At 39.5% G+C, this 16,590-nt stretch overlaps 1 protein-coding gene across 2 annotated transcripts; it reads left to right on the top strand.

The window, feature by feature from the left end:
• The first annotated feature begins 652 nt into the window (after positions 1-652).
• Positions 653-14,547, top strand: atg16l2 (ATG16 autophagy related 16-like 2). Of its 2 annotated transcripts, none has more exons than XM_084018899.1 (18): positions 653-1,527; positions 2,699-2,756; positions 2,865-2,943; positions 3,467-3,540; positions 4,133-4,384; positions 4,506-4,571; positions 4,764-4,853; positions 4,988-5,041; positions 5,126-5,228; positions 5,716-5,821; positions 5,935-6,005; positions 6,665-6,736; positions 7,453-7,573; positions 7,649-7,754; positions 8,720-8,872; positions 8,964-9,011; positions 11,057-11,158; positions 12,027-14,547. In XM_084018899.1, the coding sequence occupies exons 1-18, from the start codon at positions 1,338-1,340 to the stop codon at positions 12,118-12,120; spliced, it is 1,839 nt and encodes a 612-aa protein (XP_083875025.1). In that variant the 5' UTR covers positions 653-1,337; the 3' UTR covers positions 12,121-14,547. The 2 variants fall into 2 exon arrangements, with proteins under 2 accessions (XP_083875025.1, XP_083875024.1); XM_084018898.1 differs by having other exon boundaries at positions 5,123-5,228.
• The last annotated feature ends 2,043 nt before the right edge of the window (positions 14,548-16,590 follow it).

Here is a 16,590-nt window from a genome sequence, read left to right as displayed (position 1 = left end):
TTTCATACAGAGATGAATAGAATTATTAATTTTAGACGACATGTAAGCTAAATTCAACAGTAATGCCTCGATCATAATCATGAGATACATTTCCATCCACATTTTCAATGTTGTGATGAACATTTTGAAAGAATATATGAAATGGCTGATTGCCAGTAGCCGATGCCTTTTGCCAATGTCAAGACAGTATGGGGCTTGTTTTCACATTGAATTATAACTTATAACAAATAACTAGGGCCGTACCAAACATCCCATTAACAATCAAATCATTACTATTCACAGCATGTTTTTATCCAAGGATAAATGCTGTTTCAGTCCAATAGTTTGGCTGTTTAGTGATTCAAAAACATCACTGCCACTGCAGTCAACACTTGTAAATATGACTACATTTGGAGCTTCATTATTATAGTGACTGCAAGTCAAGCAGCTTTATTTCAAACAGACTTAAAAAAACACTAATCTGTCAACAATGAAAGTCAAGCAGCTCTTATCATAGAGACTTAAACAATTCAATTTTTTAAATTAAATTAAATTTTATTTAAGGTATATCACAACAGGACACTTAACACATTGAGCAGGACTAGAATGCGCTTATGATTTTCAGATTTAATACATTTTCAATGTCCAAACATCACCCAGGAGCAAGCGTTAAAGCGACAAGAAACAACTTGTTTAACACTAAATGCTCTACCTTTCTGATTAGTTTCTGTTTAAACGCCTAGATGACAGCAGATTGAAGAATACCTGTAATACAGAAACATTTGGGATGTGATGCCAGTGCCTGTGGACACGTGGGCTCATTTGGCAAAGGGCTTTAATGTAAAAGGCATTCATTTATATGGAAAAGTATAGCTTTAACACATGTAACCAATACAAATCTCATATTTACGTTCAGTTTTCTTCATTGGTTTCACCGTTAAATAGTTGACTACCGCTCTTATAATGACGTATGTACTTATTAGATCATTTTAGTCCCCTTCAACACACGAACAGGTGAGACTTTCTGGAGGCGTGTCTCGTTTGTTTTTCCCACCTCAAGTCAAACAGGAAGTGGAGAGCGGGCGGTGATTGGCAGAGAGACCCAGCAGCTGGCAGCGCGAGCCACCAGCGCCAGCCCCGCCCCCGGCTAGTGACGCATCTTTAAGGAAATAAAGTTAGAAAAACAACAATAAAGCCAACAAACACCAGAAACGAAGAAACGTTAACGGGATTGATGAGCGACATGGCGGCGGTGAGAAGAGCCGGAGCTTCCCCTCGGAGCCGTCTGCAGTATCAGGCCGGTCTGTGAGCGTCTGACAGCGGGGAAACGGCATGAAGCAGCCCGGGCTGCGGATGTCATGGCCGCTGTGACAGTCAACACCCGAACATTCATGACGGAGTCCGCCGGAGCTTCGCAGCGCGGCGGCCGGGTTCTGGCTGCGGGTCGCGGCGGCAGGTCGACGGAGACCTGGAAGAGACACATCGTCGGTCAGCTGAAGCACCGAGACCTGAGCCAGCACGCCAAGTTCCAGGACCTGATCTGCTTCTGTACGACGGACAAGTACAATTTTTATCTGTTCTGAACGATTACACGAGGGCTGGGTTCTGATATCCACAAGTGTGTCCGAAATGCATGTCGGGAACCCGTGGACTTCTGGAAAGTTGAACCAAACTCCTTTTAAAAATCAGTTTACCACCAGTCATGCACAGCTCCATCTAAAGTCCTCTGGTTTTTAAATGGAGTTTGGTTGAGAGCAAACTTTCATGAAGCTAACAACTCATGGAAAAGATTTTATTCAAACTCTTACAGAAAACACTTTTCTTAAATGGAGATTATTCAGCTAAATCATCATCCCTGGTAAATCCTGGCTTCTGGAGTCGAGGCTCCTGTAAAAAAGATGTATCCAATTGTGTTGAGCCAAACTCAATTTTTAAAAGATACCAGTTTATTCCACGGCTTGTAATCACAATTTTAAAGTTTGGTTCAGCGCAATACTTTGTGTTTCATACAGTTAACTTATATTTTAATTTTAATAATTTATATTTTGTATTTTGTTGGGACAGAAATTGTCAAAAAAGCTGAACCACATGTTCCACTTCCTCTGCTCAGTGACTCATCGGTGACAGATTATCAGTCTGCTGCTGCCAGTGATACAGACAAATAGTTAAATCTTACTTTAAAATATTCAGCTCAGCTCAGAGGCTGCAACAGAAAGACCAGACGAGTTCAACGAATAAATAGACACATTTCACAAATTAATCAAAACCAGCCCAACAAATGCAGAAGGTCAGTGATGCAAAAGAGGAACCCAGAGCAGCACACACATCTAAACCAGGTGGATGGTGGTGGAAAATGGGGGAGCAGTTAAAAGTAATGAATAAAACATAAATAACATTCTCCTATTTGGGTCCCAAGTAAAAACCAAAAAGACAAAAAAAATTAAAATAAAAAATGACCAAACACAAAATGACCATGTTTACAAAGCTGATAAAATCTGTTTGTTTTTGGTGTTTTTATTCTCCTAAAATGTTATGTCAAAGATTTTTTCAGGAATCTTTAACTCATGTTTAACATGTTTATAATTGTATTGTTCTTCATTAAGTGCTGTAGCTAATGTTAAAATTCTTCAAGTCCCCAACGCTCTTCAGACATTGTTACCTGTGACGGGAAGAAATGATCTGGTTGAAACCAGGATCCTCCTGTTCTTTGTGTTTTCAGACACTCGGCTGCTGGAGAAAACCAGTCTGGCCACAGGAATACTGAGTTGCTCCACCAGGTAACTCGCCTGGAGACACTTGACCTCCGACACACTCTGAACAGACAGAAGTGTGTGTGTGTGTGTGATTATAGCGATGCTGAGGGTGTGTTTGTTCTCTCCATCCAGAAGTTCTTCCTCTGACAGCAGCTGCTCCGTCTCCTCTCTGCTTCACCGAAACAACCAGCTGAAGAAAACTACAGGAGAGGTACTGATAACACACCTACCAAGAAACACCTGGGCACCATGGGTCGGAGAAAACAGGAGTTTTATAACTTACGTTTAAAAGCTGGAATATTAACGAGAAAATGTCAGAATCTGAAAGTTCTGAAAAAAGTAAAAATGTATCGAGATAAAAGCTGGAATATTAAGAAACAAGTCAGAATAATTTATGGAAAAATATTGTAGAAAATAATTGGAATGTTGAGAGAAAATTTTGGAAAATATAATATTGTGACTTTGATACGGAAGAAAACTTAAGCACACAAGATATGAGATTGGCATTTTGATTGGCTCCCAAGGGCTCTCAACATGGCGACACCTGAACCGACAGCTTGCAGCTAACAGTGTTTAACGGTACTAACTTTGTATCAAAGATATCTTTGAGGAGCAGGAAACGGGAGCATTAAAAGATGGTTGTCTGTTTAAAAAAAAGAAAAAGGAAAAAATGTGTCCTTCAGACGCCAATGTCTTGGTCCTCCTCACTCTTCTTCTATGCTCTGGCGTTTCAGCTGGCTTATCAGGTGGTGGAGCTGCAGCAGCAGATTAAAATCAAAGAATGTTTTCTGGAGGAGCAACATGCCAGGTGAGACACACACACACACACACACACACATGCATGTTGAACACGTCTGCCCACCTGTTGAAGCACGCTGACGGCGCTCACAGCTGATCCTCACAGCTGATTGGTTGGTCTGATCAGATGTCAGTAGGTGATCAGTAATAATATTGACACTCCTCCCCATCATGTACTGACTGAAAATCTTCCATTTATTGAACATTTGGAAATGATAATTGTCATACTTTTTCAGACATTTTTCCAAAGCGTTATGACTTTCTGTAACATATTCCTGAATATTCAAAATGTTTTCTTTATTCTGACTTTGGATATTTTACAACCTTTTTCTCGAAACATTCCAACCTTCTTTTCTTGAAATCTCCCTTTTCTCTCAGTCCTCCCAGATAGTTCAATCTTTCTGTTTATATATTTAATATTGCAATATTATTTCCTAAAAATATTAATATTTAATAGCAAATATTTTTGCTGAACTATTCATTTTTTTCTTAAAATACATTTGTCAAAATCTTCTGATTGTAAGTGTAATCTCTAAATCTCAGATGTAGTTTGTCTTCCTGATGCGGCGTGATAGTTTCTGAGACATTTATTGTGTGATCAGACTGCTGGAAGTGCACCATCGGCTGGCGGGTGCGTTTGATGCTCGTCAGGAGCTGCAGCGGCGGGTGGAGCAGGTTCAGGAGGAGAACGGGACGTTGAAGACGGAGTATGACGTCCTGCTAGAGTGTCAGGGGGGAGCGGAGACGAGGCTCAGAGAGCAGAAGGTCAGAGGGGGAAACCTGCTGGAGGACATTATCCACCTGAAGAAACAGGCCGCCACCCGTATGAACAGCCGCAATGAACGCAAGTCCAGGTACCTGAACGCACCTCACACACCTGAGCACCACCAGTTCATCACACCTGAATACACCACACCCGTCTGACTGTCTGTCTGTCTGTCTGTCTGTCTGTCTGTCTGTCTGTCTGTCTGTCAGAGCTCGAGAAGCTAACCTGCAGAAGCAGTTGCAGACTGCTGCCAGGTCAAAGGTCACCATGGACACGTAAGATCCACCTGAACCTCCTCTCAAAGTCTCAAACGTCTTCAAGTTTACATCACATCAAAAAATGTTTTAAGAAAAAAACTGTGAATATTCTGATAATAGAAAGTGGGGATATCTCGAGATAAAAGATGGAATACTTTCAGAAAATAGTTTGAATACTAAGATGAAAAAGTTGCGGGTTTCGTGTTTCAGTTGTTTCAGTGCTCCGACCTCCAGAGCCACATCTCCAAAGGCTGAAAACCACCACGAGTCCACAGAGCGAGGCCCCACCAGACTCTTCAGGTTCACTTCACTTGATAAATATATGAATTCCTTCTGCCATGTGTGTAGAGTCAGCAGTTTTGTCACATGAGCCTCCTCTGACACCTTCATGTGAAGGTTTAAATCCGTCGCCACATCGTCTGTCTTTGTCTCAGGTCAGCGTCGGCTACGTCACCACGGATCCTCACCTCCATCAGACAGCTCTTCGAGTGAGTCCTCTTCATCTGCTCTCGACTTGAATTGTTCCTGTTGTTATAGGATTTAAATGAATCATGTGGCTGTGATGTCAGCAGGAAGAGGCGTGGCCACTCGGTGTGCAGTCTGGAGGAGGATCTGATGTGTCCTGTAGGAATCTGTCTGTCAGCCAGAGTCCCTGGTAGAGCTCTACATGTACTGGTAATACACACTAGTACACACTGCACATTGCCAGTGAGTTAGTGTTAGTGTCTCCATCACTGGATCACTGTGGAACTGAAGTGACGGTTAAAAATCAAGTACATCTCCGGTCTAAATCAAAGCAGGTTATTTTATATAATGCAAACATTGTTTATAAAATAAAACAAATGAACATACTGACCAGCATTATTTATAATTTCACATAGGTCTCAGAGTTTCAAACAACATGTCTCTGACATAAGAGACTTTACATGTAACATTGAACTGTTCTCTCAGAATGCAGCTCTGTCTCCGCCCTGTGGCCAGAATACAAACTACACCAACAGAAACTTTTCAATAAGTAATATGATAAATGTGTGTATGTATGTGTGTATATATATATATATGAGGTAGGAAATGTGTTTGTTGGAGCTCAGTGACACAATGAGAATGTAAACGGGCAGGTTTCAGTTCGTATTAACTGTTTCGTTCTGCCTCTGTCTGTCAGGAGGCCCATGAGCAAGGCATCAACGCTGTGAGGTTCAGCTCCAACTCAGAACTGCTGGCCACCGGAGGAACCGACAGAGTCATCAAACTGTGGGAGGTCAGCGCAGGTACATGCTTCTTTTATTATTATTATTATTATTATTATTATTATTATTATTGTTTTTTTTATTCTGTTTCCAGTGTTGGTTATGTGTTTTGACCTCACTGATGATGTCACCAGGCTCGCTGACTCACAGAACGACTCTAGACGGCAGCACAGAGGGAATCACCTGCATCGAGTTCGACCCCACGGTGAGTACAAGTACATGTGTCTCCTGGCTGAGTCATTTTCTTTTCACACCAGTTCATATTTGGTAATCTGTGAGACTCAAGCAAGACGTACCAGAGAGGAGGGGCTTATCTCCATGGAGATGGCTTAGTTTCTTTCTCTTACCTACCATGGTTGAAATAACCCCTATTGGTGCTTTGTACCTGTAATAATTGGTGTGTCACAATCGATAAATATTCACCGTATCTAGCAAGTCACACATTGGGTGATTTAATATGGCTTACCACAGCTGTATGAACCTGAAATAAACTATGTAGCTTTAATTTAATTCCAATTTACAGGTCATATTGATGGTGAAATAACTCCATAATGATGGGGATTTTTAAATGTCTGAAGTCATGCTTTGTTAGGTCTATCTGCAAGATGACAAACAAACTTCTTGCATCTTTTAAAAAGCTTGCTTTATCCCAGACCTAATATTTTTTTCCTCCATTTCTGACTCAACATCAGGATGTCAGGAGAATCTCAATGCGGATTTTTGGGACAAAGCATCACACAAATTTTGCACATTTGCGTCGCCTCGCATGAATTAGCATCTCTGCATTTACTTTCTACATAAAGGCACCACTGTGAAGCAGCGGTCGGCTCTCTTCCAGTTTGACATCTGTGGTCATGTTTTTAGGGTTTGAGGGTCCTCGCAGCCTCGTACGATAAGTCGGCCTTGTTGTGGCGGCTGGATGACACCATTCCCAAGGTAACTACGACAAACCAAACTACATGGAAACTTTCATTTAGACTGAATGTTTGATAATCTTCAGACAGGAAGGGAGACCCCATTGAGAGATCACTAACGAGTTGTTGGCACCAGAGTCTGGCACTACGTCTCACTGTCTCTATGTGTAAAAAACACAATTTCACATTTGCGCCTCCTGCTGGTGAAGATAAAAGACCCTTTGTTTCACACATTTAGAAATCTGTGTGTCTGTGTCTCTAAATTATACATCAATGCAATATAATATATAATGCTGTTGAACTTTGTAGGTCAAACTGTTACAATCTGTCTGTTTCTACCTTTCTATCTCTCTCTCTCACTCTCTCTCACACACCTGTCTGTCTCTACCTGTCAATTAAACCCAAAGTGGCGTTATTGGTGTGGGAAACATACGTTTACATTGCCAAAACAAGTGTGGAATAAAGAAAAAAAGATTGACATATAATAAGTGACCATCTACTAGTAGTGAAATATATAAATACAAATAAGTTAAGTTACAAACAGAAAACTGGTGACTGGTTAATATATCGTTCATATACAGACAAGTAAAGATAAATTAAGACAGGAGTAGAATCGGCACACTGCAAATGATCAAATGTGTGAACAGTGTGTCTGTAACATGATCAGCACAGTCTGTTTGTCTCTACCCGTCTCTCTGTCTACGTCTGTATCTGTCTGTCCCTGTCCCCCCGTCTCAGTTGACTCTAACGGGTCACAGCAGGAAGGTGACAGCGGCGAGGTTCAGAGGTTGTCTTCCTCAGGTGGTGACGGGCAGCGCAGACAGTAACATCAGACTGTGGGATCTACACAGAGCTGCCTGTGAGTCTGATCGATAACCTGTCACTGATCAACATCTGATAAGTGACGACTGTAACTTAACTTAAGTCTCTGCAGGTGTGCAGGTAGTTGAGGTGCCTTCGTACTGCAGTGACCTGGTCTGTACTGAGAACTGTATCATCAGTGGCCACTTCGACTCCAAGATCAGAGTGTGGGACACCAGGTGAGGCCTCAAACGAATCCATCGATCATACAGCACTCAAACTCAAACCATCTGTCTCCACGTTGAGTCAGAATCTCGCTTTTTTTCCACAGTGCAGTGTATTTATTCCACAGCTTTTTCAATGTATGCTGATTTCAGATGCAGATAAAAATGAATAAAAACCAACCAATAAAATAATGACAATCAATAGATTTTGTCAGACGTCCTAATTCTGATCATACTGTCCATGTTTCAGTGTAAACAGTAGCAAACACAGTAGAATCTTCTCTCTGAATCAAACCCAGTGACACCTCTCATCCATCCTCCCAGCCGTTGCCACGGCGACTTCCCGTCTCCCCGTAGCAACAACGCAGCCAATAACGGCTGCTGCCGAGTCTGAATCAGCTGATGTTTGACAGGTCTGTCCTCCAGTCACACACCAGCACCGCCCCTCCCTGCACCTTATTGGACAGTTACATGTTCACTGAGCTGCGATTGGTCAGAATGTAATACTATTCATTATCATCTATTTAATTTAATGTATCTCTCTTATTATATCTAATAAATGGATTTGTATATTTTATAGAAAACTATTAGACTGTCTAGTTTAATATGACTAAATAAATAAAAAAATAATAAAAAATAAAATGTATAAAAATAAAATAAAAAAATAAAATAAAACGCATGACAGAAACAGAGAGCTACATTTGAAAGCAATCTAATTTAAAACTAAAATAAAAATCAACATAAAAATCTGTCGCCACAAAATTACAATAAAAGAGCTTCTATTCTAATAAACCAACACTGAGTACAAAAAAGATATACATAAAACCAGAGCTAAAAACAACATAAAAACAAAATTAAAAAGCATTTGAAAAGGCAGGTGTGGGGGAAGTTGTTTATGTCTTAATGAAGCATCACACTTAGTTGTTAGGGTTTAGCAGCAGAACAATCAATGTAAACAAAGTCTATGGGTTGTCACTCAGGACGGGCAGCTGTGTTCAGGAACTTCCTGCTCAGGGGAAAGTCACCTCGTTGGACATCAGCTCTGACCACCGTCAGCTGCTCAGCTGTTGCCGTGATGACTGCCTCCAGCTGGTCGACTTGAGGAGGCAAAGCAATGACCGCATGTGCTTCAGGTAGAAAAAAAACATTTCTGTAAAAAAGACAGTTGTGTTTAGTTCGTTAGGAAACAAATCGACTGACTGTTTGTTTGTTTGTGTGCGTCAGAGCTGATGGCTTTAAATGTGGCAGCGACAGCACCAAAGCTGTGATCAGGTGAGTTCACTCATCAGTTCACCTGCACAGTCACCAGCTCACTCTGACACAGATCTTCACACATGATGGATATATCATTTATCAATCAGGCATGTAATGAAGCAAACTTTCTCCTTATGTTACTCGCACAACTTTGACCTTGGGTTCATTTGTGTTTATTTGCATTAGCTGATTCCTTACCTACTGCATGTGGACTTGGCTTTCATTAGACAGTGAAGGAAACTGAAATAGATTAGACCTGTAACGGAGCATCATTAATGAGTTTGTCCTTCTGTGAAAAATAATCTGTTTTAAGAAGTTTAAGATTCATCTTAAAAACATGTATTCACAATAACCAACAAACATCAAATCCCTCCAACATGTCTAAAATAATCTGAGTTGCTCTCAATTCCATGGTTCAATTTTAAGATCCCTTAAAATCTTCATCAGCTAAAAAAAGCAGATGCCCCAGAATGCTTCCCTGAGGAACTCCAGGAGTTATACAACACTGACAAAATTTCAGTGCTTTCATTTTTGTCCAAAAGGTTCAACTATAATTCTGTCGATTTAACAAAGTACAAAATTTAGCAACAATAGTGTGTTTGTCCTGCTGTGAGAAAGATCTGATTAAGGATTGGTTGTGATGTGAAGAAAATGTGTCCAAAAATGGATCTTGCTCCCATTGTCAATCTAGTCAAGTTTGCATTGGAGGGCTGCAGGGTGGTTTAGGGTTATCACTGCCCGGGATCATATCCAGGTTCGGATCTCTTCTGTGTAGATCTGCCCGTCTCCCTGTGTTCGTGTCGGTTCACTTCGGGTACTCTGGCTTACTCCCACAGTCCAAAGACATGCATGTTAGGATAATTGATGACTTTATACTGCCCAAGGATGTGAATGGTGGAGTGAATGGGGTCTGTCTCTATGTGTCAGTCCTGTGATAGTGTGGCGACCTGTCCAGGGTGTAACCTGTCTTCGCCCAATGTCCTCTGAATCGGGTCCAGCAACCCTTAACTGGTGATCGATGATGGATGGATTGAGAGAGAGAGAAAAATATAATAATAATAATAATAATAATAATAATAATAATAAAAAGAAATACAGGGTTTAATTCAACTTTGTTTGTAGTATCAGTATTGCCTCAGGTTTCTGAAAAATGCAACAATGTGTGCATCCAGGAGGGAAAACTGCAAACAGAAAAAAAACACAACTGCAGTTCATGTAATCATCCGATTATCTACATAACCTGGTTTCTCTGAATAATCTGAGTAACCTGGTTTCTTGTCTTGCTGTATGTAACAGAGGAGTTGAAGACACCACAATGAGAGCAGAGCTGTTATTCATTCCGACAGATTATTTATTTCAGGTCAGATTTATTGTATTTAATTATCTGCGATTAATCGATGTGTTTCTGATCGAAACATTCCACCAGAAAACTGAGAGATGAAAACAAAGAGGTGGGATGCCGCCTGGATAATTTTCTGCAGTTTCCATGACGACCGCAGCACCAACATGCTTTGTCGGTTCAGCTCTCTCACAGAAACACTTAAAACATAAATGTGTTTCTACACACAGTCAGTCAGTGTTCCCTGCAGGGTTTTCTCTTTGAGTCCCACACAGAACCCATCATGAGCTCATCATTTATCTACGAAGTGAAACATTAATGTGTTAAAATTCATAGGACACAAATGTTCCTAAGTTGTTCTTTTACATCAGCTAATAATCATGTCCTGTGTGAAAGTACTGATGACAAAACTAAAAATGTATTGAGATTTAATCGCATGAAAAATAAATCACTTGATATGCCAAGGTTTCACCATTAATACTGAACTTACGTTTGCGGCATAACGCTGCTACGGTGTCTCCTTTTACACAACGAAACGATGTTGTGGAAAAAAGGAGTGATAATCCCACAATGAAAAGATAGTATAAATAAAAGGGGCTGGAAAAAACGTTGTAATGTAGAACATCTTGCTGCTTTGAAGTCTTTAAGATAGAGGTGTGGTGATATACCATGTTTGTAAGCAGTGGAATTACTTAAATTCATTTTTACAATGTTCTCTCATCAGTGCAGACAGTTGCTTCCTCGCGGCCGGATCAGCTGACGGTGTGGTTTACATCTGGAACGTCTCCACCGGCAAGCTGGAGACCCACTTGCCTGACAAGCACAGGTAACAGAACCAAGATGAAGAACAGATCACAAACAAATGATTAATAAATTCCTCTTTAAATCACCATAAGGTTTAATAGAAAGATCAGATAACTGAGGATGTTTCCCTGCGGGGCTCTGCATATTATCAAAGACAGAGAGCAAGCTTGACCTTATTTTTTACTTATTTAATGTCTAAATGTTAAGAGTCATTTGAAATCGCTATAACGTTAAATGGAAAGATTAGAGAACCCATGACACTTCCCTGAGGAACTCCTGTTATTAAAGATTTCGATTTAGTTTAGATTAGAACGAGACCTACTAAATGTTTTACAAATTCATTCAAGTATAAAGCTGCCAGGAACTGAAAATACAAGAATGGTATTACTCCAAATATAATTTAACCAAGGTTGAACAAATTAGTAATAATAAGTTTAATTATTTATACAAACATAATGAATATGAACATACAGAATAAGGCAAAACTGCCTTTTTTATTTCAAATCCTATGTATGTCTATAAATAGTTAATAAATTCAAAAGGTATTTAAAAAATATGCTTCATGGCCCACAGACATAATTGACACTTTGTGTGAAAGGCCCCAGATCAGCACTTTCAACTGTTTATCTCAGCTTGTCTCCACATATATTATTAATTTATTATATAGTTATTTAACTTGAAATAAAAAATGCCCAGGGTATTCAGTGATGACTAGACACACTCCAGTATAAATAAAGAATACATATTTTACCTGGTGGAGTGATCCTTGTGATCTACACAAGGGTAAATAGAAAAATCAGGATGCTCCTCTGAGGAACGCCGCATGATTTACTCACAGTAAATGTTGTCGTGTTCCTTTAATAACCCCTCTCCTCTCTCTCTCTCTTTAGTTCGTCAATCAGTGCTGTGTCCTGGTCTCTGTCTGGTGAATATTTTGTCAGTGTGGATAAGAGTAGGCGGGCTGTCCTCTGGGGTGACATCTGAAACAGCCAATCCACAAAGAGGTCCTGTTGTCACAGCCTTAAAAATCAAACTGGTCTGAGAGCTGTTAAAGGGAACATTTGTGTTTGCTTTTAAAAGCTATTTGTTGATTGGACAGAAGGGATTTGAAACGTTCTGCTTGCTGTTTTTTTTTATTTTTATTTTTTTGCATTTGCATTTGCATTTGCATTTGCTTTTTATAAGATAACTGGGAATCATTAATAGCGACAACAAGGGAAAACATGTTACCTTACCATTTACATTTTGTTAAATGTAAAAACCTGAACAAAGGGAAACCTACAACCAAAATATCAAAACATTCCTGTAGAGTACATTCCACAGCAGCCATATTGTAGAAATAAATCATAAACCGAACATGTAACCCTTCTGAATCGGGTTAAAAAGTTGTTCTGATGTGCTTAGACAAAGATGTCTTTGTAAAAAAAATGCCATGAAAGTTATAAACAATTTTAACCAACATTAATCATGATTATAACTTTAACCATATATTCATTCATTTTCAGAATTGTATTCCTACAAATGCCACTTTTATCACATAATATCAAAAAAATTTCAGTTTGAGATATGTTGATGGTTATCAACAACATTGATTTTCATGCATTGCATCAAACACTGCAGATATGCCCCTAGGGAACACCAGGAGAATAGCGTGTATTTGCCGAAACACAAACTGTAAAACAAAATGGCTCAATCGTTCACACCAAATGTGAAGCAATTTTTTGCGCAAGTAAATTGCATGTAAAGTGAATGCAAAAACGCAAATTCAAGCAGACTCATCGTCATCATTTTGTTGCTACTTCAACATTTTTACCTGTTTATTGTAATCAAATCGGAACAAAGTTGTTTGATTTGGGCGCATATAGCTGCGTAAACAAGACGATATTGCTATTCAGACTGAATGCAGCTCAGTGAAATTCAACGAGCACATGGGTGATGTACTCGGACAGGATGCTGTTTGGTATCTGCAACTTCACACCTTTAAGTGGAGGTAAGCCCCGCCTCCTCTCCGGCGCGTCCAGCCTTTGTGCCACAAACGAACACAAATGATCCCACGTACAAATCAAAGGCACAAGGGTTAACTATGATTAGATGATAGATTGCTGCAGTTTTTATCTCCTCACACTTCTATGCACTTTTTGAACGAGGTGAACTTGTGCCAGAAACTCCAAAATTACAGTCTATTCTGAAGAGTTCTGGTTAGTCATGTAATGTGTTCTTCCTCCTGTCATGACAAAATACTACAGCAGCATGTTTGAGGAGGTCTGAGGAACAAATATTTCCAAATCAACTCAGTTTGGTAGTGTATCCGCTCAGTCTGGTTCTGGTCCAGAAGCCTGACTGCTCTGCAGCTCTGAGTGGTGGATTTACACTTAAAAGGCGTCTGCATGTAATCCTCTGTTTAGCTTCTCTGCTTTGAAGACTGAAGTCGGCAGCTTCAAAGAGAAAAGTCGATGGCCGGAGGCTCTGATGGAGTCTCAACACATCGACATGAAACCGAGTGATTTACATCTGATCTGATACTATCATCGTTAAACTGCCTGATTTAGTTAAAACGCTCAAACCAAGCCTCAACATTTCTGAACAAACTCCTGGTTGTGATACACATGAAGCTGCTTCCAGATCTAAACCCACAACTAACTCATTATTAACACACATTTACGGAAACAGCTGATAAACTAGGAATTTTGGATTATGTGGCTCTTAATTTATTCTAATCCAGAATGTCAATGTTGATCTAAATGAGTCTTAAGGGAATGGATTCAGGTCTGGTCCTGCTGAGTTCAGAGGTAAATGAGTCCCTGTCAGACCTGGAGACCAGTTCTGATTCACAGCTCGGTCGGATGTTTAGCGATAGCTGCCTTTTGAATTCAGAGGTAAAATATGTTTTATATTCATGATGGTTCGGTTCATTATTTTTTGTTGCTGGTTTTATTGTTTGTTTCCTCTTAAAGAACTGATTACTTATATTGAGAAGGTCCTGATGGTAAAAGCTTTAATACCAACCTTCTGTTTGATTTTTTTTTTATATTGTTTTGTTTTCTGTTATTTATTTTGTGATTATTATTTTGTACGTTTTTGCTAATTCATTTTTACCATCAGGGGGAGGGAACTTTTTATTAAGGAGAACAAACTATCTTGTTTGTATTGTATCGTCGTCAGTCTTGAACTCAGAGACAAATCATTGATTCTGATTCAGTCCTATTTATCTTCCCTCCTGGCAGATCAGCCTGTCAGTTCAAACTGACTAACCAGTAGTGACTATTAAAACAATAATGCTGCTGAACTAACCCAAACTCATTTGCCTTTATTCAGGTATTTGTCAACAAATCTAACCAATTTCTAAACAGTCATAGAAAATAATGTAATGTGTAATGTACACATTTTAATAAAATATGTCTTGATTTTGTCTGTAAGTGTTTTTTTTTATGTATTAATGATTTGTAGAGGCAAGCGTCTTCCATTTTGACTCCCCCCGGTCTTGAACGTGCCAAAAATTGGCGTATACCGAGGTCGTAGGCGGCTATTTTCTGTACCTAGGCGACGACCTCAGTACCTCAAGCGATGAAATTGGTACGTTGGGGACGGGAATTGGAACGTAGGCGACAACTTCGGTACGTAGGTGACGACCTCAATACCTCAAGCGATGAAATTGGTACGTTGGGGACGGGAATTGGAACGTAGGCAATGACCTCCGTACGTAGGCGACAACCTCAGTACCTCAGGCAAAGTAAAAAAAAAACAAAAAAACAATTAAATTTATATAGCGCTTTCTTGAACCCAAAGACCCTTTCCAAGTTACACAGCCCCTCCGACCACCACATCAAACATACAGCAGGCATACACATTCACACGAGACAAGGTGAAGTGTTACCCAAGGACACAACGACCATGACACAAGTGACGAGGGCAGGGATCAAACCGCCGACCTTCCGAACACTGGCCAACCCACCCTACCACCTGAGCCACAGTTGCCACGTGGGCAACAATCCTCTGTACGTAGGCGACGACCTCTGTACATAGGCGACAATCCTCTGTACGTGGGCGACAACGACCTCGGTACGTACGCGACAATCCTCTGTACGTAGGACGACCTTGTACGTAGACGACGACCTCAGTACGTACGCGTAATTTTTTTAGTCATGTGTTCAGCACATTCAGAATATGTCTTAATCAGGGTTTTTTTTACCACAGTTTGTGACACACAGCCTCTTGTCTGTTTACAGTCAGTCTGTTGTCATTCATAGCCCTGAAAGCACAAGCTTGAAGAACTCCCCAACGTGACTGCAGCTAGTTATTTAAAGGGCGTAGGACGAACGTCACAGGACGTATTATGATTATCAGAGCTGTCACAACAAATCAGCAACTTCATATTCAGTACAGCTGCTCACATCAACAGCCTACGTACCACACTCCTTTACTAAAACCCAAACCAGACTGCACAACTTAAGGTCAACAAGGATCAAGTATAAAAATAACAAATAGGCACATTTATTAACATTAAATAATGAGTAACAAAACAAATGTGGAAGTCAGAAAATATCCATAAAACAGCAGCAATGTAAATGAAAATATTAGCAGTACATTTCATGTAATTAGTGTGAACCGAAACATTTTTTTACTCTAGAAATTTACTGAACTATTAAGGACAACTGTTTTGGTATTCGATTATCTGTCGATTATTATTAATCAGAAACCGTTTTCATTCAAAAAGCAAAACGTATTTATGTACTAATTAACTTATATTCATATTGTTTTTTTTATTTCACTTATTCACATATTTTAACACTCTCTTGCTTAAGTGTTGGTTTTTGTAAAATACTTTCCCTACACATAAATTGAATTATTAACTTACATTCATCAGATTTTGCTCAGTTTTCCATTTCAGTGAAGAAATAAAGGAATCACTATAGATTGTCTCAACTAATCGTTGATCAAACTAATTGTCAACTATTTTATAATCGATTAATTGTTGCAGCCCTAATGTAATACAATTTATTCACTTAATACATTTTTATTCTATGAGACTGAAGCAATAATAAGATGATTAGTTTAGACTGAGCTGAATATTATTTTATTAGATATTAAATCTCTGACATGTTCATCTAATATCTGCTGCTGTAACGGATGAACAAATAGTCTTTATTTCTAATAAGCTGCTGTCTGACCTTCATCCTCTCATCTCCTCGCCCGTCTTCTTAATTTATTTAAGTTGAAGCCGTCGATATTTAAAAATATGACGTTTTGACGAAGCTTCAGGCGGTTTCACACTGAGGATATTAATTAGGGAACAGAAAGCAGCTGCTGCCTCGAACCAAAGTTCAGTCCTTATATTTTGAGACTTTTCAAGGCTGTTTTGAAAAATAAAAGTATTTGGAACCTTTGATGCATCGACAGTCAGGAAATGTGTTCTCGTTCTTGATGATGTATAATTTGGGATTTCATTTATAGTAA

The sequence above is a fragment of the Eutrigla gurnardus genome, assembly GCF_963514095.1.
Source record: "Eutrigla gurnardus genome assembly, chromosome: 10".
In the NCBI taxonomy this organism is placed as follows: domain Eukaryota; kingdom Metazoa; phylum Chordata; class Actinopteri; order Perciformes; family Triglidae; genus Eutrigla; species Eutrigla gurnardus.
The sequence above is the reverse complement of the archived record's forward strand: the minus strand, read 5'-3'. Positions and strand labels throughout refer to the sequence as shown.

Coding starts and splice junctions, on each gene's coding strand:
- atg16l2 (XM_084018898.1), top strand. CDS start 1,338: ATGGCCGCTGTGACAGTCAACACCCGAACATTCATGACGGAGTCCGCC. Junction 2,944..3,466: donor TGAAGAAAACTACAGGAGAG/GTACTGATAACA, acceptor CTGGCGTTTCAG/CTGGCTTATCAGGTGGTGGA. Junction 7,755..8,719: donor ATCAGAGTGTGGGACACCAG/GTGAGGCCTCAA, acceptor GTTGTCACTCAG/GACGGGCAGCTGTGTTCAGG.